This window comes from Schistocerca serialis, chromosome 11, assembly GCF_023864345.2.
Source record: "Schistocerca serialis cubense isolate TAMUIC-IGC-003099 chromosome 11, iqSchSeri2.2, whole genome shotgun sequence".
Taxonomy (NCBI): domain Eukaryota; kingdom Metazoa; phylum Arthropoda; class Insecta; order Orthoptera; family Acrididae; genus Schistocerca; species Schistocerca serialis.
In genome coordinates, this window is record NC_064648.1 from 126152495 (window position 1) to 126178488 (window position 25994).

Genomic DNA, 25994 nt, shown 5'->3' on the forward strand with positions numbered 1-25994 from the left:
CCTGTATAACACAGCTGGCTTACTCCATTTAATGTCTTTACATCAGGGCTGTACACCTCCAGAAACATTTAATGCGTTACCACTGGCTACTAAAAGTGAGTTTCTCTGTTGTAAGTTGAGTCTTTGATTTTATTTATTGTTGTAACATATTAAACTTCCCACAGATGAGCAAAATGTGTAAAAATAAAGATTTTTGCAACTTTCAGCTGCTACACAATCTTATACTTTCTATGCTCTCTGTTCTCCTGCAAGAGATGCTGCGCTAACTAAACATCTTCCCTGCCCCTATTTTGCATATTAATGTATGTTTTCTAACTTAGGTGGACACTCCGAAGGAAGAATCGGATACAACGGCGGAAGCAGACAGTGAGAAGAGAGGGGAACAGACGAAACCTACTGCGGAGACCCCGAGTTCTGCTGAAGCCACTGCAGAAGAGAAACCTACCGAAGGAGAGGAGAAAGACAACGCAGAGGACAAGCCGGCAGCTGCGCCACTGGCAGCACCGGCTGCTCCACCGGTGGAAAACGATTCGGGCAAGGACGCTGTCACATCTGCTGAGCCCAAGGATGCTGCTGCCCCTTCACCTGCCAAGGAGGTCAGTTATCGCCAAAAATAAATTCCTTCTCTTATTGTCAAACTGCTAGTTTTATATCTACATATGGCCATATTTGTAATGGAGGTAAATGCATTGTCATTGAAGTTCGGTAGAATGCACCATGCCTTCAGTTGTTAATGGGATAGTGTTGCTCGTGTACACTATTCAGTATGTCTGTGTGGCTCGAAGAATAACGATGAGCTGAGAATGTGTGTGTATTGCCACTTTACGAAAAGAAGTGCTATAAGCAGAGAAAGTTGCCCACCTAATTTGCTTACACTGCCATTATCTTTTTTATTGTTTAGTTTTTTCACTGTCTTCCATTCTATTCCACTTATTCCTTCATTCCCTATCCCATTGAATCTAGGCCCCCATGTTTGCAGATATATAGCTGGTGCAAAAATTTTTAACGAAATTGTGTGGCAGTAAACGTTCACCCATACAGTGTATTTTTCAAAAGTTTTCTTCCATGCAAAGAAGGCATGCAGTTTGGGACAGTGAAGAAATTCCCTGGATTTCATAGAGTTCTATGTGTGTGTTCTACAAGTCCAGTTGGGAAGGCTATCTTCATAAAAATATATAAAAAAAGTGATTGAATGCCTCACAAACTGGAAAAAAAGTTGCATAAGCTGAATTTTTAATTTATATTGAGCTTTGGTGTAGGTCCTTCCAGACACTCTTGAGTAATGAAGGTTGGAATGTTTCTGGATTGGCCGCTGCCCCTTGTCTGTATTTTCCTCTACAAGGACGACCCACCAGGGAGTGGTAAATTGAGTGCAGGTATCAGTAGAGCATGTATCAGTAGTGCTTAATGTTTGCTAATGGCAAAGGGAGCTCTTGGTTTGGACAAGGATGTGCCCTCTGTTTTTGTGAAAAGAAGCCTCTTGAACTATGTATAAATTTATGTGTCAGTGCCTATATAACACCACAAATTGAAGAATTAAGAATGAAGTCTTTTTCAGACTCGTGTGCTGAATGTTCATCTTCATAATAATTTTACAAGAGTTCATTTATACTTGCTTTATATAATTTTCGCTATTATGTATTAGATAACGTAATAAGCTGTGTATGAACTGTTGTGGTGCTCAGGCCAAAGATTCAATTTAATGCAGCTGTCCAGGCTAGACTTTCTTATGCAACTTTGTTCATCTCTACATAACTACTGCTACTTACAAACATCTGAACCTGCTTACTCTATTCAGGCCTTGGTCTCCCTCTACAATTTGTAGTTCACACGCTTCCATCATCGCGCGCGCGCGCACACACACACTTTTGCATGCACTAAACTCAAGCTTGAGAAATGTTGAAGTGGGTGCCCATTTTGTTCCACACGAGTCAACAGATCCCTGTTTATTGAATCAACAGCTTCGACAGTTCGATTTCTCAGGTCTTGAAGAGTAGCTGCCAAAGGTGGGACGAAGACTTGGTCAGTTATGTACTCCCACAGAAAAACATCATAAGTTGTGAGATATGGTGTCCCATGAAGCCAAAAGCAATTAACAAGATGATGTTCACAAATTGCAACACACAATTATTTCTCTTGTGATGTAATCGCCCTGTTGCTGCAAACAAACTGCGCAGCTGCCTCAAAACTTTGAACTTTCCACTATCCAGTGACATGTGCAATGTGTTTGTCTTTTATAATTTGTAGTAAACAATTGAAATCTTTCTTTTTTCATCACCTTGTATTCTGTTTCTGTTCATAGGGTTTATTGTGCATATTTTGTTTCTGTATAAGGGCTATACTCAAGGAAAAATACTTTCAGAAGAGAGTTCTAACATTCAAATATATATTAAACATTAACATATTTCTCTCTTTCAGAAATCTTTCTCTGCAACTGACAGTCTGGATTTTATATCTTCTTTGTTTCTGCCATTGTAAGTCATTCGGCCGCTCAAATAATGGAACTTTGCTACCAATTTTGGTGTCTCATTCCCATTTGTGATTTCCTGAGCACCACCTGTTTTGATACCACCCCATAGCCCTTGTAATATTAACCTTAAAAACCTCTTTTGAGGTAGTCTCCAACAAAATTACAATGTCATTAGTAACCTCAAAGTTTCTGGTTCTTCTTCTTGAACTTGTAATTCAGTTTCCAAATTTCTCCTTGGATTTTTGCTTGTGCGGTGTACACATTGAGTAACTTTGGGTATAGGCTGCAAACCTTGGCTAATTCAATTCTCAGTTTCTGCCTACCTTTAATTCCTTTTGACTCTTGTAATTGTGGTTTAGTTTTTGTGCAAATTGAAAACAGTCTTTCACTATCTGTATTTTATTGTGGACACTATCAGAATTTCATAGTGTTTGTTGGAGAATTCATGCAAGAAAATGGTAATCTTAGCTTTCCAGCTATACTTTGTATAGATTAGAAGTAAATAATATAATAGAGGGAAACATTTCACGTGGGAAAAATATATCGAAAAACAAAGATGATGTGACTTACCGAACGAAAGCGCTGGCAGGTCGGTAGACACACAAACAAACACAAACACACACACAAAATTCAAGCTTTCGCAACAAACTGTTGCCTCATCAGGAAAGAGGGAAGGAGAGGGAAAAGACGAAAGGATGTGGGTTTTAAGTGAGAGTGTAAGGAGTCATTCCAATCCCGGGAGCGGAAAGACTTACCTTAGGGGGAAAAAAGGACGGGTATACACTCGCACGCGCGCGCGCACACACACACACACACAAGCAGACATCTTTAAATGTCATCTTTGTTTTTAGAAGTAAATAATGTTGATAGCGCATTTCCTAAGGCTTCATGGAATCGTTTATTTGGCAGTGAGTGGAAGAAAAGGGGGGAGGGGTTAAAATTGCAGATGGAGACCAAGTCTGGGATCGAATGGTTGTAGAGTGTAGTAATTAAGCAAATACAAGAAGACTTGCACAAGATCTTTTGTTGTGGAGAGGTGCATCAAACCAATCTTTGAAGTGTAGTATAACAACAAAGTGTTACACAGTATTCAGAATGTGCCTTGTGAAAAGAAGTACTGACCATCCATTCTCTCTTTGGGGATTAAATTGACCGATGAAAGTGCAGTACATTAACTATGTTTATCTAAATATTTTCATGTGGGCATTGTGTAGAGCAGGATGTCTATGGAGTGCAGGTCACTGGACATGTTACCAAATTCAAACTGAAATTGTCTAGTTATAAGACCACAAAGGGGTACATTGTTTTGATTAAAATATTGAGATGCTGTATAACAATAAGTTTTGACATTTAAATGACTGTATGACCATATACTTACGTGTAAAGTGCTGATAAATTTGGTAGTGTGGGAGTCTGCTGTCAGTCTATTCCATGAATGGATACACATTTTGAGTAATTTTCATCTGAACATAAGATTTATATAGATAAATGAGTTATCACCAAACCATTGTGCCAGTTTTAAATAGGAAACTGTAGTCAAGTCAGCATAATGTCCCTGACAGCTGCAGTGGGGTAGCCATCCGGTGTGGCCGAGTGGTTCTAGGCGCTTCAGTCTGGAACCGCACGGCCGCTACAGTCACAGGTTCGAATCCTACCTCGGGCATGGGTGTGTGTGATGTCCTTAAGTTAGTTAGGTTTAAGTAGTTCTAAGTTCTAGGGGACTGATGACCTCAGACGTTAAGTCCCAGCAACTCATAGAGCTCTATAGACAGCTGTTGTTTTCACCTCCAGCCATTTACACTTTGCATTTAAAAGCTGGCAACAGCACTGCTAGCTGTCGGTGATCATCTTACTCTGGCTCGACTTTAGTACCTATGTCACAGAGAATGGATACGTATGGTTAGTAATTTAGTTCCCATACAATGAATGAAAATGAGACATATAGTGCTGGAAAGGAAACACTGAACAATTTTGTCCATAGAAGTATTACAGTGTGTCACATACTTCAAATAAAATAACTTTGTTGACTGATTGTAGTGACTGGGGGGGGGGGGGGCACAGCGTTGCTGGTGTGGAGCCAGCCATATTTCACAAGGGGCTGCATGCACCTACGAGACTGGCAACACAGCAAGCTAGTGGTGCTCCAGGAAGTTATATGATTGGCTGGTGGCTGACTCCTACCACCACTTGACTACCGAAAACTACAGTCATAAAATTATTTCAATTGAAGTATAAATCGGTGATTTTCTACATGTCATTGCTCGAAATTCAATCTCCTCTACCCGGTATACTTTCATTTTAGGAAGTAATTTCGATATTTATCTGTTCAGAACTTTAGGAAACATTTGTCCTAGACACGGAAGCCTTTGATCGGCAAATACACAAGATCCACGTACTGTCGAACGGTATATGTATCTATATTAGAAATGTAAAGACTTACGAAAGCTTAGGGGTAAACATTACCACAGTCACGTGACTTGGAGACGGTATGTTGACGACAAAATTTATGTTCTGTGCATCCGAATGCTCACTTGATAAACATTCCTGTTCTTGAGGTACTGTTAAGTGTTGTAATTCTCAAGTGTGGACTTTGCAGGAGACAACAGCACCGGCACCGTCGGTGACAAACAGCGAACCTCCGAGCCAAATACCTGCGAGCAGTGACGTGACAGATGAGAAGGAGAGCGACGCTGCACCGGCCGAACCTACGGTAGCGAAAGCTGCTGCGGAGGCCGCAGATGCCGCGAGCGCACCTGTCGAGAACAACAGCAACGGGACTCCAGAGGCGGCCGCAGCCGGCAAGGACCAGCAACAGCAACAGCAGCAACAGACCACAGTAGTCACCATCGAGTAGTCAATGCGACTCCTGTCGTACCTGATGAAAATTTTATAAAGTGAGTAAAGTGTTGTACGGTGGCGACGTCAGCGCCAGAAAATGTTTGACGCCACTGTCGTGTCGAGGGGGGCCGAATGGCAGTGTTTTGTAGCTAAGTGTCACCTTTCTCAGATTATTTTGTAGTGTCATTTTCTTCAATTATATTTTTGTCTCTGTCACGTTTTTTCACTATTTGCACTTTGTACAGCACTGAAGATTTTCATTAAAATAATCGGAAAACCTGAACACATTACTGGCAGTGGTATGACTTTTGTATATTTTCACCTTTCAGAATATATTTTAATCCTTTGAGCTGATCGTTTCTGTCCTTGTGCCTAGCATACTGGCAGTCGTTTGCACATATGGCTGTTAAAGGAATGTGATGTTTTATTTCAGTTCCTATGGTGTGGGAATAGTTTGTGCAAAAATAACATTTCGAGGAATTTGTAACAATAGACCTTTCTGCTTAAAAATAACTTTCAGTTTGGTATACTTCGAAGCATAATATGTCAGTGGTAAAGTGTCACGCTACAAATCCATTGGTATCTGGTTCCTTCCCTGCAATTCTATGTCATTTATTTCTTTCTCTTCTGGTTGTGTTTTGTATACGGTGAAACCTCTATATAACATTTTTCAAGAGAGCACAAATTCTGAACACTGTATAGAGGAAAACACTATAAAGACGAAGGCTTCCAAATAATAATTATAGGGCATTACTGAAGATTGGGATACCACTAATCAGCTTTGACAAATGGTGCCATAGATGACATTTTAAATTTTCACAACACTGTAATTGATATTCATTGCAAATGATCAATGTATCAAATGATTAGTTTTTTGTAATTCAAACATGGGGCCTGGTAGGTGGATGGGTGAAAGTAAATAGCGCCAAAAAGATCGCAAGCAGAATGTGCGTCACATGTCACGTGACCAGGTTCTGCCGCTGACATATGAAATGCGCTGAGTGCGGGCTTTACGAGCCGGTGCAACTGAAAATCCACAGAATGGAAAATGATGCATCTACATCCAGTCACTTAAACATTATAAAGAGGTAAATAATTGACCAGGGTTCCAAAAATATGAGCATTACATGGAGGAAATTGTGATATAGAGTAAACGCAGTAAAGAGGAAAATTTAACATTGTTTACATGTAACATAGAGGAAAACATTATATGGAGGGACGTTATAAAGAGGTTTCACTGTATAGGAAAAATACCAGGTTGCACCATGATTTGGAGGTCTTATTAAACTATAGGTCCTCCTGTAATTATCTGGGTAATTCATGTCGATAAGCGGAAGGAAAGTGCCCAGTAATGTACACAGGCGTTCGAACGAAATACATGGTCAGTGGCAGGTGGTTTTCGTTTTAAAGCAATCTTTGAAACAGTGGACTGTTAGTGTGAGTTCCCTGCACCACAATTTGGCACAAGAAAAATTCTGAAATTTACACATGCTGCTTCTTTTGTCTTCTCACTGGCTTGTTGAATGCATTGTGTCCTTAATCATTAGCCTTCTAAGCATTTTCAGATAGCATTGTAAGTTTCTTTACCTTCCACGGGGAAAAGATGTAGTTTCTAATTTCTACCAATTCTCACACTTTACAAAAGACACACCCACAGTGTGTTGGCCAAGATATTCTTAATTTTAGCTGATGAATTAGTGTTGCTCATCATTGGCACATGCTGGCAAGTGAGAGATCAGGGCTCCTCGTGTGTGTGTGTACACTCAGGTCTCCAACTTTAGAAAGCAGTGGCTCTCGTCAGTGTGAGGTCATTGAGTAAGAAATCATGATGAGGTACTTGTTTGAAAACAAGTTAGTCAAAATTGGCTAATAAAACAGCACGATAAATATTATGCATTCAGACACTGTGACTTGTTTTAAACAAGTTACTATGCCTATGGAGCCACTTGTCTGGACAACAATGGTTATTAAATAGTAAACAAAGCTCCAGTTTGGAACCTTTCTTGTTTGTGGTTTTGTTTGAATTTTGAGGTATATTGTAGCAAAAAATGCCTTGTTGCTGATCATCTGTCAGTTTATAAAGCAACTTTAATTGCAGTGTAATTTAAGTTTCCCACAGTAAAATCAACTGAAGTTCCAATGTTGACAGTGTACACTGTGTACTTGTGCTGCATATTACTAAATTTATGTGGAGACAGGTAAGGGAGAAGAGAGAGGAAACCTATAAATATAGGTTTGGGTTAAAGGAGGACAAGAACTATGCAATAGTAATTCCCTTCTTGTTTATTATTCTGTTCTGAAGAACTTAATGTGTCCAAAAATTTGGCATACAAGCGATCATTTGAAACTATAACAGTCCTTTCTGTGGATTTTATTTAGTACCTTTCTTCATAAAGACAGCATTGAAAACTTTTGACAGTATACGTATCTAAACCAGTTTTACACAGTGACGTTATCCATAGATTTCTCAAGTAAATCCTACACATCTTTGATTATGAACGTGCAATTTTTGGACATATCCTTTCATTTCACTTCATTTGTGGTCAGATTTATTCATTGGTTCATATTGGCTGTGGTAAGTATAAGACTCGCAGCCTTGGGGCTAAAGCACTCTTGTTACGCACAGGGCAGGCAGATGTGTATAGTGGCACTATCAGGTGCAATATCAAATTGTATACTGTCGCTCGCTGCCACCTATCATCCTACCACCTGCCTTCTTGGCTGCACAGGACTATTGTTGCAGCACGGCTTCTGTTTCAGAGGGTTTCCCATTTATGTCCCCAGTATCAGATTAACATGACAGAAACGTATTCTGTTCCTCCCCATGCAGTGTTGTCCTCCCAAAGCACCCATGCTGATAGTGGGGAGCAACTAGATTGACAACGCAGAAGAGAATATCAATTCTACCGCCAACGCAATTCATTCTTCTTTACTCGTAGTAAGGAGTATTTCCCTCAACGAGTTACTGTTACACATTCAGTAATCTTTGTGACTATTGTCAGAATAGCACCATAAGATTGTCAATTTTTTCAGCTCTAAGACTTTTTAAAAAAAAATTTCTTTGTGCCTCAAAGTGCATTAGTTTTGATTCTCAGCATTTTTCTATAGTACCACATTTTCAAATCTGTTCTCTTCTTGTCTAAATTATTTTCATCAAAGTTTGGCTTCTGCACTGCAAACTAATGCCTATAGATGGCTTCCTGATAGATAAATTTGTATTCAGTGTTAACAGATACGTGTTTTTCAGAAATGTTATTTTATGTTGCCAGTGTCAGTGTTCCCGTTGCTGCAAATTAGCTGCAACACTGCATGAGATTTGTGTTACGTACATATCATCTTAGCCATGGCCTAAGGGGGAGAATTGGACAAGTTTTGTCAAGTTGTGAAGTCCCTCTCTCGCACACCACAACCATATGAATGCTACACAGATTGGACATGCACTTAATAGAAGAAATGGGACTCACAGTCAAGTTTTTTTGTGGAGGGGGGGGGGGGCAAAATATACTGATAATTGAGTGATTCAAAAATGTAAAATACAATGTTCAACACAGACAAGACAGGATGCATAGGGTCAGAGCTGAATTTCGTTACAAAAATTGATGTAATTATTTTATGTGCCCAGAGGCTTCAAAATTTTGTCATGTGCCATGTTTTGCATGCATTTGTTGAAGTTGCTGTGGTTGCCATAAATTTTTTGCGATGTTTGCAGAGGAGTCTGAGAACTTACTTTTTCTTACCTGTGAATTTATGGGGCACAGTATAGGCATTGAATATGTATATGTCCAGACCATAGAAAAAATTTGTGCGCTTTTCTTGCTAGTTATATCACTGGTATTTCTCATAAGCTTCAGGAGAAGAATCATTTTCAACCTCAGAAATGTAATTAAATACATAACTGCTGTCTAAAACATAGATACACTAGATACATTATTGCCTCTTAGTCACAAAACTAATACTTCCTAGAAGTCATTTTGCAGCTGAAGAACACAAGTTTGAAACTCTTTTGTATAACAATGCAGAGAAAACACATGAAGGAAAGATAGATGTGGTAGAAAACCACATTTTTCTAATATGTGTTGGAGCGCATGTAAGAGCCATTGTCTATATGATCACACTCCTTTGATTTCCTTAGATTGCTATGACTTACTATACGTGGTTGTCAAATGGTGAGAAGCCTAAGAACAGTGTAACAAGCAAGGCTTGTCATACAATGTTGACGGGTTAAGTATACTTAAAGATGCTCTTGCCTTTATACCCGACTAACAAACTTCTCTAAAGTTGCTCTGATTTTCCAAAATTTGTTTTTGCCAGTGTTGTTCCAGTAGTCTGTGGTAAGTACATGTTGCACTTCTGTCTAAGATATTGAAATATAATTAAATCTAGTTTTCACAAATTCCAGTTTGATTGCATTTTAATCACAAGGAGGGACCACCATTGCCATGTAAAGCTGGGGAGCAGTATAATTTAACTTCAGAATGTGTGGGAAAGGCTACCCACTTGTTGCATGCTGTGATTTGTGGGCAAGGGACCAATAAAACTGTTTATCTTAATTTCATCCATAATGGCTATTATTGGAGCTGTGACATTGAAATTTGTGAAATATTAAAAAAAAAACTTAGTTTTAAATATCAGGAACCATATACTAGTTTCAACATAGTGTTATACAGCCAACCAATTAAAAGTAATGGTTAGGTGCATTTACCTAGCTTTTGACACCTACTAAGGGTGTCTTCATCAGAATGAACCTTTTGATAAAGCATAAAATTACATTGTAAAAAAGCAATGGTCAGAAATTAGAGCAGGTTTGCCACATGCGCTTAGCTGGGAACATCATCAGACTCAGATGTTGTTCCTAGCTAGGTGCACATGGCAAAGGCTGGAATGTTTTATTTTTGACTTGAGCATAACTGCTCTAATTTCTGACCATTGCTTTTTAGCAATGTAATTTTATAGTATGTCAAAAGGTCCATTCTGATGAACACCCTTAGTAGGTGTCGAAATGTAGGCAAATGCCCCTAACAGTTACTTGCAACCGGTTGGGAGTGATAAAAATCATTTTTGCAACTGGAGGTAAATGTTTTCCTTTTGTATTTAATTACTATTTACACCTGTCATTAATGCTTGTGTTTCGGTAAACTTGCTCCACTAAATATTATTTTTAATGAACTGTGTAGAAGTGAAATGCAGTTGATATCAAGGTACACTAAGATATCTGCCATACTGTCCTTTGTCCTTTTGTTTACATGTTTGCTTTGTTGAAAGTGCTCTCTGGTAGCAAATATGTATGATAAGGTACCTTGCTGTAAATAAGAGTTCACATGTTTTGAGTTGTTCTTTTCGTCTTCTAGAACATATTTACTTCTATATATAAGTAATGGTACTTGAATTTTAACTTAGGCTCCATCTATGCTTAAAAGCTACCAATGGAATTCATAAATAATAATCTGAGTTTTGATTTTTAAATTGTGCAAGCATAAATGTTTGGTGGTAACCAAACCACAAGCTATAATTGCAAAATGGGAATAGTGCACTTCATTTTACTGAAAAAAATAAACAATTGAAATTCAAATGGGCAGTAGACATGGAGAGGGGGATTCACACAAATTACACTTAATAAATGGTGGAATAGTGACTGTGCTGATTAGCTGGCAGATAATGTTCTACCCTGACAAATAATTATTCGAATTGTTTCTGAAATTATTTCAGTAAAATAAAGAGTTGTGCTTATTTTTAGAACAAAGTTTGTTTCATTGTAATATTTGTTGTTTGTGTGGGCAAAAATGAATTGATACATGAGCTAATTTACCATTGCTGTGAAGATGCATTTGTAAGTTGTGTGTGTGTGATGTAGTGATACCTGTTTACACTTACACATGGTAATTCCCACACATGGGTACATACTCGATTCCTTAAGTAATGGAATGTATTTGAGTAGTTGTGGTCCTTCTATATCTTTGGAAAAAGTAACATGTAATTGCTTAGTTACATTATTGTAGCTACGTGTGAAGACTGCTTGTGCCAGTATGGCTGACAGTTAAGTCATCATAGTGTCGACAAATATTTTGGTTCCCAAATAAACACCTTTATCCAGTATCAGTGACCCATTTTCAGTATCATGGATGCTTTCCTGAGTCCCTATAACACAACATTTTTGCCTTTAACAGGGGTCAAATCCAGGTCCTCTATAAGGCTTAATAGGCATATATGGTAGAGGATTGTATAACCAGACCAATTAGGGACATTGAGTTTTCGGCTAACTGATGTTTTACGAAAACTGATTTTTATGGCTAATAATGGCTAAAATCGTTGTTACATTGTTCACAATACAAAAAAGCACTAAAATTGACATGTATTGAAGGACCAAGCCTTCACTGCCACATTTATTCTATGAGAGTCTTATAAAAGTAATAAAGATAAAAAAATAAAGTATTAAAAATTTACGGTCATTATGCTTGTAATGATGTCTTCCTAAAAGCTGCTTCAAGATCATTTGTCCAATCTGTAAAATAAAATAAAATGGATCAGTGTATGCAGCTTGTGTTTAAAGGCAGTGTCATAGCCACATCTATTTGTATGCATGGTCCACATACCTTCAGGAAACACACACCCGGATACAAACACATGCATAGCGCAACTGAGCAATTTGTGTTTTTCTCATTTGTTCAAAATGTTAACACATAAGTATTTTGCCCATTGCTTTGAAATTTTGACAGTGGTGCATTCGAATACATGCACTTTTGTATACTTACTGGAGCTCCATCTTATCTGTTCCACTACATAGAGATAAGTCATTGTTTAAAAGTTGCTATGAAAAATCTCAAAAGTTTTTGACAGATTTACTTCAAATTTTTACACGATACTCTAATAAACATTTGGAGTAAACTATGTATTTAATGTATATGGTATATAAATGTATAAATGGTGTAATGGATATAAGTGCAGATATTTTTATACGTGGTACCTTAACAAAAGCATGTTGGTCTCTCTCTCTCTCTCTCTCTCTCTCTCTCTCTCTCTCTCTCTCTCTCTCTCTCTCTGCATCAAACAGTCTTCTCACAGACATGTCACAAACTTTGATGTGTTTTCTGCACGCCCGTACCTGGGTCGTGAAGTGAACAATTAACAGCTCACTGCCCACAGTCGAAGGCTGTGCGCCTTGTAGAAAGCCCACAAACACAGCTCTGAGGCATACATCTTTGCAGAATTAGTTGATACGTACCAAATTTATGAAGAAGATAAGCAGTCTGTAGTAAGGGCAAGGAAACTCTGTTGTCTTATATTCCCAGCTCGTTACATTCTGAACACAAGAACCTACGTTGCAGTGTATCACCCACTCAGATACAGGATATCGGCCTAAATGTGAGGGTCGTGAGCCACAACATGAAACAGCAGCATTAAGATGTGAAGAGGAAATTAATGTATAGTTGAAGAATAATCCACTGTAAGTATAAGAAGCTTGGAACGAGGTGGCAACATCTCGTATGGCACGTTGCATTCTTATCATCGCTGGAGAGTTCAGCATCTTCATGAAGATGACCAACCGTGAAGAGCTACAACCCGTACCTGGCCGTTCGAACAGTGTGGAAACAACGCCGAAATCCTTTGGAAAATACTGGTCACAGCTGAATCCATATTCACTTGTGTGTGGATGCATAATTCACACACTTGGGCAGATGAAAACCCTCACGCTATTTGACAGGGTAGATTTCAAGTCAGATTTGCTCTAAACATGTGGGCCAGGATCATCAGACATACATTGCCGGATCCATTAGAGCTGCCTGCGAGGCTGACGAGTGCTCACTATCTTCACGTATTACAGTCTTTATTGCCACAGTTTCTGAATGATATTCCACTTGAAGAATATCTCGAGTTTTACGCACCATGAGGCACCTCATAATGCAAGTAGAATGGTTCATCAGTATTTAGATCACAAGTTTCCCAACATATGGGTTAGATGGGGAAGCAATGTTGTCGGCGACCCAGATTGTCTGATGTAAATTCACAGGATTTTTATTTCTGGGGCATGCCAGTGAGCTTGTTCATAGAGATATCGACAGTGAAGCCACTTTTGACATTGAATTGAAGAAGCTGACACATCTGTCAGAGCTTGACTGTATAGTATGGTGATAGATCCTATCATCTTGGTATTATTGCTTACAAGCTTGCCACACAGCTGACATAGGCCATTTCCAACATTTGCTTTGAAGTATGTAAAAGAAATCAGGGTTGTTGATCTCTTATGGAAGCTCATAAGAGCCTTAATTTCATTGTTCTGATTATATTTTGTTTTGGATTGTAAATAAAGTACTATGTCTTTCTGTTTTTTGCATAACGCATCACGCCTTGATAAGCTTTAAATGTTCAATTCTACATATTTACACCTCTGTACTCAGTTTTGCCCATGTTTGTGTTAATGGACACCATAGACAACCCAAATAATGATTGACAAATGAATGTTATTCCACACAAAGCTTGTGTGTATGACAAATAATGATTATTGGAGTACGTACGAACCCTAACAGATTCCTTCATTCATTGTTAATTTCAGGAGAGGACTTCCAAATTAGTTATTGAGATCTCAATAACCCCAGCCTTGATCTAGGGGAAATGGACATAACTTAAAACACGTGGCTTGTAATAGCTGTAATTAGTCTGTAAATGATGTAATGTTGATCAATGTACCACAGTCAGTCACCAACAGAAATATCTGCACTTACGCACATTGCGCCTTGCATAAAAAATTGTACTGCTGTATCAAGGCAATTCGTCATTTAATGTTATGAAAATTTCTTGACCGATCTACTTGAAATTTTTATGCGATAATCTATTAAATGTTTGAATGAACATATACTATATATTTTTTGTGAAATAAAGAGGAAATGGAAATGGTTTTAGCAAAAATCTTGGAATTGACTGATTTACTTCAAGTTTTTACAGGACACTAACAAAAATTCATATGGACAGGCTGTATATTTATTTATGGCTTCTCAGTTTATGACTAGAATGCTACTACAGAATCAGAATTTCCAATAACAGTAAACAAGGCTCTAGCTCAGAGTGTGTGTGTGTGTGTGTGTGTGTGTGTGTGTGTGTGTGTGTGTGTGTGTGTGTGTGTGGGGGGGGGGGGGGGATAGATGGATAAGGAACATATTTAGCAGCTGTGAAGCATGGTCTGGTTTGCTAGTAATATTACTATTACTAAAGTAGCCAACCACAAACAAATATAACAGATTAGATTTGATCTTGAGGTTCATTTATGAAAACAAATTATATTGGTTTTCATAGTAAGATGCAACAAATAAACTCTGAATTAAACATCCCCACCCCCCACCTCCCTGGGGTGCTTGTCACAATCATTTTGTAAATAATGCTGAGAACTGACAATATAGCGAGGTTCGAAATGGTCTTTACAGTAACCCTTTAATTTAGGAAAAGAAGTCGCAGATTTGCTTCTGGTTGAGAGTTGAGACTTTGTTTGTGTTCTCCCACTAAATCTTGTAAACATTTCAGACAGCATCACATTCTTCCCATTGCTCTAGCCACTTCAGCGTTGTCTAAAAGCAGGAAAAAGTATCTTCAGTGGATGGCCTGCCTCAGCACAGTCATTCTCATTTGGCTCTCTCTCTCATCATCAGAAGGGTTCAGGTTGTTGATGACTGGCTGTTCTTTCATCAGCCAAAACACAATGCAGTTATCAGTATGACATTCGTGTCAGTTTTGAATATTTTCCTATTTGTATTTTTCAAATCCTGAAGATTATTTAATGTCTCCTTCTAGTTTGGATACAAACTAGCTCTTCACACACGGTAATGGACTCCTCTGAAGAAAGCAGCTTATGGTTGGCAGGCAGGGGGAAACTATGAACTGGAGTGCCCAGCGCCAAACTTCTGCTGGATGTAAATTTGAATTTGCCGACTAGAATACTTCCTGTTAACAACCTTTTCACTTTGTCTGAATTTGGATAATCATTGCTCTGTTGTTTCTGTTGTAATATTGCCTGCGCTGGACAGGAAAAAAAATAATTTAATTTTAAGAGACTAGTTGAGGATGTATAAGCATTCCTAATACCATGTCATTCGAATACAGCAAAGTAACAAAGAGACAAAAAGGTTACTACTTTTAGAAACACAGTATTTGTTGGGACCATAATGGTTCATCAGGATGCAGCTCTCTTTCGTACAGGAATACTGAAGCATTAAGTCTCACATCCCATTGAAAGTGTGCTCTTCTGAAATTTTTTGACAGATTACAACTGTTTCAGACTGAGACTCAAATCCAGATCTGAAGCAGTGAGGAGAGGAGGTAATGTGCTTGGATAAGTTAGTGGTAGGAGGATTGCTTGCGATAGGTGAGATCCTGTCTGGTATACTGTTTTAATCTACCAGAAAGTGTCAAACCATGCACAGAATAGAAGTTTTATCCTCAGAATTCACAATAATTTATGGTTATTAATGGCCCAATAAACTTCCGATGAGGTGTTTGGATACATAGTTCTAAGTGCTTCAGACTGCAGTGGAATATGATTTTCTCTGAGGCCTTTCCTTCGTTTTATAGATTAACTGGTGTGGACAATTGTTCATTAAGGTAATTTAATATTTTCAGCTCTTAGAGTGCTTATGAGTATACTGTGGTCATGAATTAACAACAGTATCTTGCTCCATACTGTGTTATCCATTATTACCCGTCGTTAATGTGTATACGTATCTTAATGAGTACAGGTTTTGAAAAGGACAGTTGCTACTCACCATGTATTGGAGACAGGCACAACAAAAAGACTGTTACGAAATAAACTTTCGACCAACAAGGTCTTTGTCAAAAACAGAAACCCCTGCCCATCCCGCTCCTAAGGTGGCCTTTTTGCCAACCATTCTCCATCTACGTTAAATGTAATGGATGGTAGTGGTACACTGACACTACAACTGCTTTGAGAATTAAGAACAGCAAACACATTGCTTTTCTGACTTTTATTGCTCCTTTTTTTTTTTTTTTTTTTTTAAGATAATTTTCATCGTTCTAATTGCTTCTTCGACCCTGCCTCCTTTCCAGAAAGTAATTGGTATTCAATACTGACTGACTTGTGTATAAAAAATCTTGCATTTACCATTGCTACTGAATAATAATTTCAATGAAGGTGATATTGGGCTTCTTTCTCACCTTTTCCTTTGTGGGTTCCTGCAGCATTGAAGCTTATCAAGTGAAAGATGCCATTCATTAATGTTATGGTGTAACATTTCAGTGTGTTTCTTATAACACAGCACAAATTAAACAATGGAAAATCCAGGATAGAATGTAACAATACCAGAGAAGGAAAGTTGCTACTCACCAGATAGCGGAGATGCTGATTCCCGATAGGCACAACAAAAAGATTCACACAATTATAGCTTTCGGTCATTAAGGCCTTTGTCAGCAGTAGGCGGGAGGGAGGCGCGCCCACACACACACACACACACACACACACACACACACACACACACACACACACATGTCTGCAGTCTCAGAGAGCTGAAACACATAGAGACTGCAGATGTGTGTGTGTGTGTGTGTGTGTGTGTGTGTGTGTGTGTGTACTGCTGACAAAGGCCTTAATGGCCGAAAGCTATAATTGTGTGAATCTTTTTGCTGTGCCTATCGTGACTCAGCATCTCCGCTAGCAACTTTCCTTTTCTGGTATTGTTACAGCACAAATTAGTCTATTTTTATTTATCTTCTTGTTCTGCAGGATAAGTAAGGTATGACTGTATACGAGGTAGTTCCCTGTACTATAATTTTGCATGAAGTTCAGAATTTTCGGTACAATTTTTATAATATGACACAGTGGGCATTGCATAGATATGGCTTCTCAGTTTGGCTGATATTGTTATAAAATGCCATAGAATTTCAAGGAGCATTCTTTCTGTCTTTATCTTTTCCCTCAATGCCTCAATTGTCAAACTTCGTGTTCTCTGACTACTCCTGTAGTGCGAGATACTACAACTAAGACCCAGAAACAAGAAGCAGTCTTGTTATAATGAAATTGTGACCCTGATAAACGTGTTTTTTGCTCACAACATTGTTTATTTTACTCCTTGTATCATTAAACTGCTTTAAAGTGTGATAAACCTGAACTTTATTTTCACCGTATGTCAGTTTTTGCCTCAACCAAGTGTACAGTAATGAAAGTACTTGTGGTTGTGTGACAGTGCTTGTGGTTGTGTGACATTTCATAATTAAAGCTACCTTCTGATCTTTCTTAAGATGAAAAACATACTTTTATTTTTGTTTTTTGACAGTGTTATGTATTATTTTTTGTTCCTGGTGTTAGTAATTCTATTTGCCATACTGAAGTTTGTAAATGTCATCACCACCTGGTGAGAATTTCACAAACAATTACATGAAACACATTCCTCACACGTAACATATAGCTGAGTTTTTTACTGTTTACTTTAGGTTTAGTTGAGTAGTTTTTGGAATGTGTCCACTAGAACTGCCAAAAACAAACATTTTGAGACATTTGAAGACAATAAAAAAAATGTTAGCAATCTTGGCCATTCAGTGAGCAGACCACATAGGTAAAAGTCGTGGAAGCTGGCCGTATTCACCTTTTTGTGTGAATTTACATATATTCAGTGCCTCAGCTGTGCTATGAGTGGTTGCATTCCTCTTCCCATTCTCTGACCTTTCTTCAGTGATACGTAGAGTATGATGGTATCTGATTATATGAGGGAATCACTTGCAAATTATTGAATTGGTTGTTGTGTTAGCTTCTTTGTATAACTGCTGTGTAATGCTGTTTCAATAAACAAATAATTTATACAGTTAGAACTGCCATCTTACACAAGAGACAGTTTTATTATTATTAACTTTAGTGGCTGTATTTTACTTCTTGAGTAGTCCCATGTTCAGATTTGTCTTTGAAGGTTCTGCTGTTTGGTTCGTGTGATCAATCCAGTACTGTTTCATTGTTTCCGATTCTAATTTTCTCAATTCATCTGCAATGTCTATAGCCCTTCCGTGTGTCATTTCTGCTGAAAATTTGTGGTTCTTAAGAAGAAGAAGAGTATTAGTTTTATTTTTGTTCTTGTTGCCTTGCACTCACAAGATGTGACAGAAATGAGATATCCTTTTCCCGTTCAGTATGCTGGCCATCGAATCCCTCATTCAATATAGATGTTTCATTGGGGAGGAGTCCCCGGACTATGTTGACCTGATGTATGTTATTTATGCTGGTTTTCATGATTCTTCCTTCAGGTTTGAGGAACTGATCAATTCTTTCATTTTCAATTTGGAACATGGTTTTGTAAGCATAAATGGATTCTGGACAAGTTACGGTTTTATATTGTTCCATCCTTGTGCAGGGTGGTGATTGTTCTGGAAAACCTGGGATTCTCAGGGAATTGCATTTCGCGTGAAAAATCAGAGAAATCTCAGGGAATTTAGCCTTTTTAAACTAGCATTGAAATTGAATCTTATAAATCATAAATTTTAAAGTACTTACTTCAAAGTGTGTTAATTATATTATTATTATTCGATATGAATTATCATGTTTAAAAACTTAAGTTAAACTACTACTTATGGCTGATATATAGCTCAGCTGAAAAGAAAGAAAAGTCATTATTGTGGCTTGGTTGTTCCCCACCCCCACTCGCATTTAATTGCCATTAATTTATCAATAGGCTTTTGACCCGCGTCTTCTTCCTCACACCTGAAATTCTCTGGGAATATTTTTTCTAAGTTTGAGTAACCACCCTGTTAGTGTCTTATCGACAAGCGTTTCTTATTATAAACTATCTGAGAAACCTGGCATTGCCAGGTATTTATTTATAGCTGCGCTAGAGACTTTGTACGAGGGCAGTTCAATAAGTAATGCAACACATTTTTTTTCTGAAACAGGGGTTGTTTTATTCAGCATTGAAATACACCAGGTTATTCCCCAATCTTTTAGCTACACAACACTATTTTTCAACGTAATCTCCATTCAATGCTACGGCCTTACGCCACCTTGAAATGAGGGCCTGTATGCCTGCACGGTACCATTCCACTGGTCGATGTCGGAGCCAACGTCGTACTGCATCAATAACTTCTTCATCATCCGCGTAGTGCCTCCCACGGATTGCGTCCTTCATTGGGCCAAACATGTGGAAATCCGACGGTGCGAGATCGGGGCTGTAGGGTGCATGAGGAAGAACAGTCCACCTAAGTTTTGTGAGCTCCTCTCGGGTGCGAAGACTTGTGTGAGGTCTTGCGTTGTCATGAAGAAGGAGATGTTCGTTCAGATTTTTGTGCCTACGAACACGCTGAAGTCGTTTCTTCAATTTCTGAAGAGCAGCACAATACACTTCGGAGTTGATCGTTTGACCATGGGGAAGGACATCGAACAGAACAACCCCTTCAGCATCCCAGAAGACTGTAACCATGACTTTACCGGCTGAGGGTATGGCTTTAAACTTTTTCTTGGTATGGGAGTGGGTGTGGCGCCACTCCATTGATTGCCGATTTGTTTCAGGTTCGAAGTGATGAACCCATGTTTTATCGCCTGTAACAATCTTTGACAAGAAGTTGTCACCCTCAGCCACATGACAAGCAAGCAATTCCGCACAGATGGTTCTCCTTTGCTCTTTATGGTGTTCGGTTGGACAACGAGGGACCCAGCGGGAACAAACCTTTGAATATCCCAACTAGTGAACAATTGTGACAGCACTACCAACAGAGATGTGAAGTTGAGCACCGAGTTGTTTGATGGTGATCCGTCGATCATCTCGAACGAGTGTGTTCGCACGCTCCGCCATTGCAGGAGTCACAGCTGTTCACGGCCGGCCCGCACGCGGGAGATCAGACAGTCTTGCTTGACCTTGCGGCGATGATGACACACGCTTTGCCCAACGACTCACCGTGCTTTTGTCCACTGCCAGATCACCGTAGACATTCTGCAAGCGCCTATGAATATCTGAGATGCCCTGGTTTTCCGCCAAAAGAAACTCGATCACTGCCCGTTGTTTGCAACGCACATCCATTACAGACGCCATTTTAACAGCTCCGTACAGCGCTGCCACCTGTCGGAAGTCAATGAAACTATACGAGATGAAGCTGGAATGTTTGAAAATATTCCACAAGAAATTTCCAGTTTTTTCAACCAAAATTGGCCGAGAAAAAAGCGTGTTGCATTACTTATTGAACTGCCCTCGTACTTGTGGAATTTCTTATTGATTTCTTCGTGTACAAAGTTTGAACAAAGAGCTTGTTTACTTCATGAGAGAGAGATAGCCTTAAAGACCTGGCTATCCGAAAAGCAACTGGCACTAAGGTCCACATCTGCAGTATGCATCTTCTGGCCTTGTTTCTTGTTTATGGTCATGGCATAACATAAGCTCAGTGGGGAATTTCCTCTTCTGTGATGTTATGTTACAGGAAAGTAACTTTAAGCATCTACGAGTTAACGATTCTGAGAAGCAAAATAATACATGATGCTCTTGTTAAGTCACATTATGCCTCTCTTTCAGAAGGAGTTTCCAAAGAGTGAGTTAAAGCCTGATGTTCTCGAGCTGCAACAAGTCTTACCAGATGATCTTCATTGGATTCTTGAGACCACATAGTCCTCAGTCTTTCAGCCATTCTTGAGTATCCAGAAAGACTTGGCTGTTTTCTAGGCATTATTATTCGTAAACAAAATGAAATCAAAATGTAATGAGTGGAAACCCAAATCACAAAGCGACGTTGGTAAAATTGTTTTTCGTAGCAAATAAAATAAAACCTATCGAAAGAAGCAAAGTAGTGTCATTTAAGTTTTAAATACACAAAACGAATCAGTAAATCTGTGTATCTTAGCCAAATAAATTTGCTCTTTGCATTCGTAAAGATAAAAATGTGGCACTTAACTCTGTCACTGATATAAACTTACAAAAATGCGTGTCACGGTGGAGGGGGAGGGAATAAATAGAAAAGAAAAACCCTATAGCTGTTGGTTCTGTGTTGTGATGATTAACCCTACGAACTACTAAGCTGAGCAAACGATCTTAGATAAAATTTTAAATCATGCCATCTTTTTCTTCTGCGATCAGATTTTGATGAGTAAAGCCTGTACATTGCACCAAACAACCTGTGAAAACCCCTTGAAAATTCGTGTAGATGTTTGGCAGATTAGCATGTTCAAAACTGACCAAGTTAGAAATTGATTCCCCCCCCCCCCCCCCCTTTTCAATAAAATATTTCCGGGTTGGTGACCGCATTGTCAGTATGTAAAGCTACCGACTCTGAAGATGATCACTTGCAACATCAGTAGTTTTACATATTGACAATGCGGTCACAAACCCAGAAAAATTAAATTTTATTGACTGTGACAATGGCCGCAGAAGCTTACGTTTATATTTCTTCATTTTGTTGGTTCTATTTATCCATGTTTCTAATTCACTTAAGTTGTTATTGGTGGGTTGTCCTAGATATTTTAAATGTAGAGCTATTTTAATTTTTTGATTGTTCATGAGGACTATACTTATACTCAGGGTTTTTCTGGTCACAGACTCAGTTTCAATTTTTTGGGAGACTGTTGATTTGGGCTCAAGCTTCATCCATATCAAGAGTTAAGAAAGCTAAATCATCGGCATACCCTGGACAGTTTGTTCATGTTGAGGGATTTGCTCCAATTTTAATTTAGGTGTATTTTCTTTTTGCAAATACTCATTGAGGGCTACATTTGAAAGCAGTGGGGATAATGCATCATCTTGCCTAAGACCTCTTTTTATTGTTAAAGCTTGAAATTTTTCCCCTGAATTTTACCTTGGAATTAGTGCAGATTAGAGTTATTTTGATGATTTGCTTAATTTGGGGTGAAGACCATTTGACCTGAGATTTTTTGAAAGTGTGTATGTATGGAATTGATCATGCTTTTTTTAAAAATATTTGTGACATAAAGAGCTGTTTATTTCTGTACCTTTAATATTCCAGGCTGAAAGTGTGGTCTGGGCAGTATAGGTGGAAATCCTCTTGGTATTCTCCAGGTTGTGACTTAAGATGGTTTATCTGTACGTTATGCTGAAAATTAAGCTGTGGATACCTCACATGATGCTAGAAGTAATTTATGTTGGTAGTTCCAAATCTGCCACGAATTTCTGCAGACATCAAAACCCGTTTTTTTCCTGGAGACTGAAAATCAGTATATTTTGTTACTTAATCTGAGGTAGTTTTTTTTTTTTTTTCCTCTCGGGGTAAAGCTTATTTCTATAGCTGTTGCTGTTTCTATTACTTTTTCCCTCTCCATACTCACTCACTCTCTCCATAAATTTTACCAGAAAAACTACAGGGTTCTATCATCAGTTCACTTGTTGTAATAGCTGTATTATAACAATTTGTTTTGTTGCGAGTGTGTTTGCGGAGGGTGAGCAATGTGTGTGTGTGTGTGTGTGTTGGGGGGGGGGGGGGGGGGCGCTTGTCGTGGGTGGGAGCAGCAGATAAAGGGAGTGATAGGGAGAAGAGTTAATGTAGAGGATAATCATATGATGGTTGGCAGCTGGGGTGTGAAGTTGTGTTTATTTAGTTATTTATGGCAGGTAGCAATCTGTATTCATTTATAGTTGAGTCAGTGTAAGAAGACCCCTGACAGCTAGCAGCCCTGTTGCCAATTTTCAGCTGCTCGATACTAACAGCTGCAGGCAGAAACAGTAGTTGTCTATATGGCTGTGACAACACTAAGTTCTTGCCACAGAGACCTTTTTACAAAATCATATTGCATCATTAGGCAAGGTAGGTGTGTGAAGCAGCTGTGCCCGGCTCACTGGAATTGTTATGGATCTTCGTATCCAATTTGATTATGGTACATATTTTCCTCATGCTATTGATTTTTCTGTATGATAATTCTCTTCTGTTGTATTTTTTTTTTTTGTGCACACTGTTGCCGATTTAGGAATTTTGAAACAAATTTCTATATTTGTTGAGTAGTGATTGTATGCTATTAGGTGATCAACAATTGCTGAATGGAGGTTATTAATTTTTAATGTTCGGAGATGTTCTAAAGAAGACCTGCAACATTGGAAAGATACAGTTTTTTGTATCGGCCTGTTCTGTTCTTTGTGTTTATAAAATATGTACTATTGCCTGTTAATGTTTGATTTTTCAAATAGCTAACTGTGGAGCATTTCTTTCCTTGCCATCTTGCGCTGTTGCTTCAACACCAGTAATTTTGTGCTTTTTTTTTTTTTGCAGATCCACTTGGTGTAGAGAAGGCCATATTTTAAATACACACTCTATTAGCTCCTTTTAATGGGAGCTCTGAGACAGAACTCAAATTGTCTTAACTATTGATATGCTCCTGCTCCAGTTATTAGTGTTGTTGCGTGAGTGCAAGAAGAACTGAGGGGTTGTGGGTGATGTGAAGGAAGCTGGCACTACAGTCAGCTTTAGCTACTGATGTATTGCCTGAACAGGCAGCGACACTTCCTCTTGCATTGCACAGGAAAAACTCAAGCTGCCACTGTATCAGTTACTATAAAAGCAACGCCAAAAGAACACCTGCAAACCACTGCCAGTTTTGGAGCTGTGTTTACAACACATGACAAAGATTTTCTTTCAGATTTGTAAAATAAATCTGTAGCCTTATGGGACATAATCTGTGTATTTACTCGAAGTGATCAGAATTTGCCTTATTGTGAGTTAAACTTTTTTTCATATGCGTCTTTATAATTGGGAGTGTTTACATTTGACACTGTGGAAAGCGTGTATAATAAAATATAAATGAGAGAAAGCAAAATAGATTCAGACTGATAATTAATTACGGGAGCATTTGTTACCTCTGTGCGGGCATCATGCTCATTTTTAATGTTTTGTTCAGGACATGTTACGAGGCACAAAAACTTTTAAAATGTCCCTTAAGCTTGCACCCATTGATTTTAGGTGCAGTCCCTTTTGCAGTTTTTTCCCCACACATACGTTCAATAATGCAAATGTTGATGCTCTACAATTTAGTATTTTACATTTCTCTAGTTGCCTATTTATAGTGCAGGTGGAACACAATATTTCCTTTGGCAGATGTATGAGTATTTTCTTTGGTTCAGGACAATAGGTACAGAATGTTGACTTCCGTTTGCATGGTTTCGTAGCACTGCTGTTGAAAGCAAAAATGTCATTTGCTTCATAAGTTTTATCGAAGATGGTCTATCAAACCATATGTAACAGATTGCAATGCATGCGAGTTTACGTTTTTGCCTTAGTTAATTTTTTTTTTTTTTTTTTTTTTAGTTCAGGTCTTAATTTTTGATGGAAGTGCCTATTCTTTTCTGGCTTGCTTCACACCACCCTTTTACCTCTCATTTTTAGTGTTCTTTTGAAATTTGAGTTTTGTGGTCAGCTGCTCCCATTTACTCACAATGATGGTATTTAATTGGATAAATTTTGTGTGCAATTACGAATATCAGTTCTCCGTTAGAGCTCTTGTGCTGTTTTATTTTGGACTTACTAAGCTTGAAGATACAGTGCATTTCAAATAGCCTTCAAGATTTTTTCCTAATTTATGGACTGCAGTGTGTTTGATTCTGATGACCTGTGGAATAATTCTTTTTCCTGCTTATTTGCTGAGAATATAGTAACCAATTTTTGTCACCTTCTGGATTCTGCTTGCCTCGGTGGTGGAGAACCACAGAAACGAAGCAGCACAGGTGACGCGTAACAAAATAAAAAGAAATCTGTGACAAGTAATGTACTAGACGATAGAAGAGAAACGTGTCAAGATGCTCTGTACGAAGAAACTGTATTTTGTAGTGTATTTTATCATCTTTTCTATACACTTTCCCCTACTCGACAGTGTCTGATGGTGTCACATGTGTGACCAGTGTCTCCAGTTAAAAGTGAGAGTGGTGACTCACTGTTGAAAATCCTTAACAAAGTGAAATGACCATCATTCAGAACAAATTTTGATGGGAGCTTGTGCATCAAACAGCTGCACTGGAAGACAATCCAGAACCACGGACAGCAGTGTCAACAGAGGAGACAGAATTAAACTACACAAACAAAAAGCTATTTCTGCCCAACAAACTGTTTTGTTGTATAAAATGTCAAAAAATAAAAATTGATAATATGTGATTGAACTTTTCACCTTGATTTTGTATATACATATATATATCTGTGTTGAGTAATTGTTTACTTCATAGTGTGAGTGAGTGTGAAAGAGGAAAAACTGCTGTTCCCAGAATGTATTTTTAAGGTAATATAGTTAACAATTGTACAATTAGAAAATAATATTTCTAAAAAAAACTGTAAAAAGAAAAGTGGTAAGCTTCACTGTAAAGTTTCTGGTGTACACAATTGTTTTCTTCATTTATTTGCAGAGTACGCACAGGGCTGTCAGGAAATTTGTATCAAATTTTATTTTTGGTGGTATAAGTTTTAGTCTGATGTAAGTATGAATGGAATACCATTTGAATTATTATTAGATTTGGGAACAAGAAAATTTCTTCTTTCTTTCCTTCTCTTTTGTCTCCTGACCTTGAACGTACATTATGTTCAAAGAAATAACACAGGTTAGTCTTTTCCATTCAGTTTCTTGAATTCGTTTCTCTTCTGTTTAGTAAAAGTGGGCAAATGCATCAATGGAACCAGCTGTCATCTCATTACATCACATCAGCATTTGTGCTGGTGTAGTTTGTTGTTGCTGAGTATGCCTGTTTACATCCAGAATTTAAAGAACATACAGCATGTAAACAGTGAAATAGTTTTACCATGTGAT

At 38.3% G+C, this 25994-nt stretch overlaps 1 protein-coding gene across 2 annotated transcripts in view; it reads left to right on the forward strand.

Annotated features, from left to right (window-relative positions):
• The window catches only part of LOC126426916 (skin secretory protein xP2-like), a 242360-nt gene extending 217009 nt beyond the window's left edge, over positions 1 to 25351 (forward strand). For both annotated transcript variants that reach the window (XM_050089020.1, XM_050089021.1), the window contains 3 exons: positions 321 to 596; positions 5067 to 5364; positions 23480 to 25351. In XM_050089020.1, the coding sequence (XP_049944977.1) occupies positions 321 to 596; positions 5067 to 5324 (534 nt within the window). In that variant the 3' untranslated portion in view covers positions 5325 to 5364; positions 23480 to 25351. The remainder of the gene's footprint in view (positions 1 to 320; positions 597 to 5066; positions 5365 to 23479) is intronic.
• Positions 25352 to 25994: the final 643 nt, after the last annotated feature.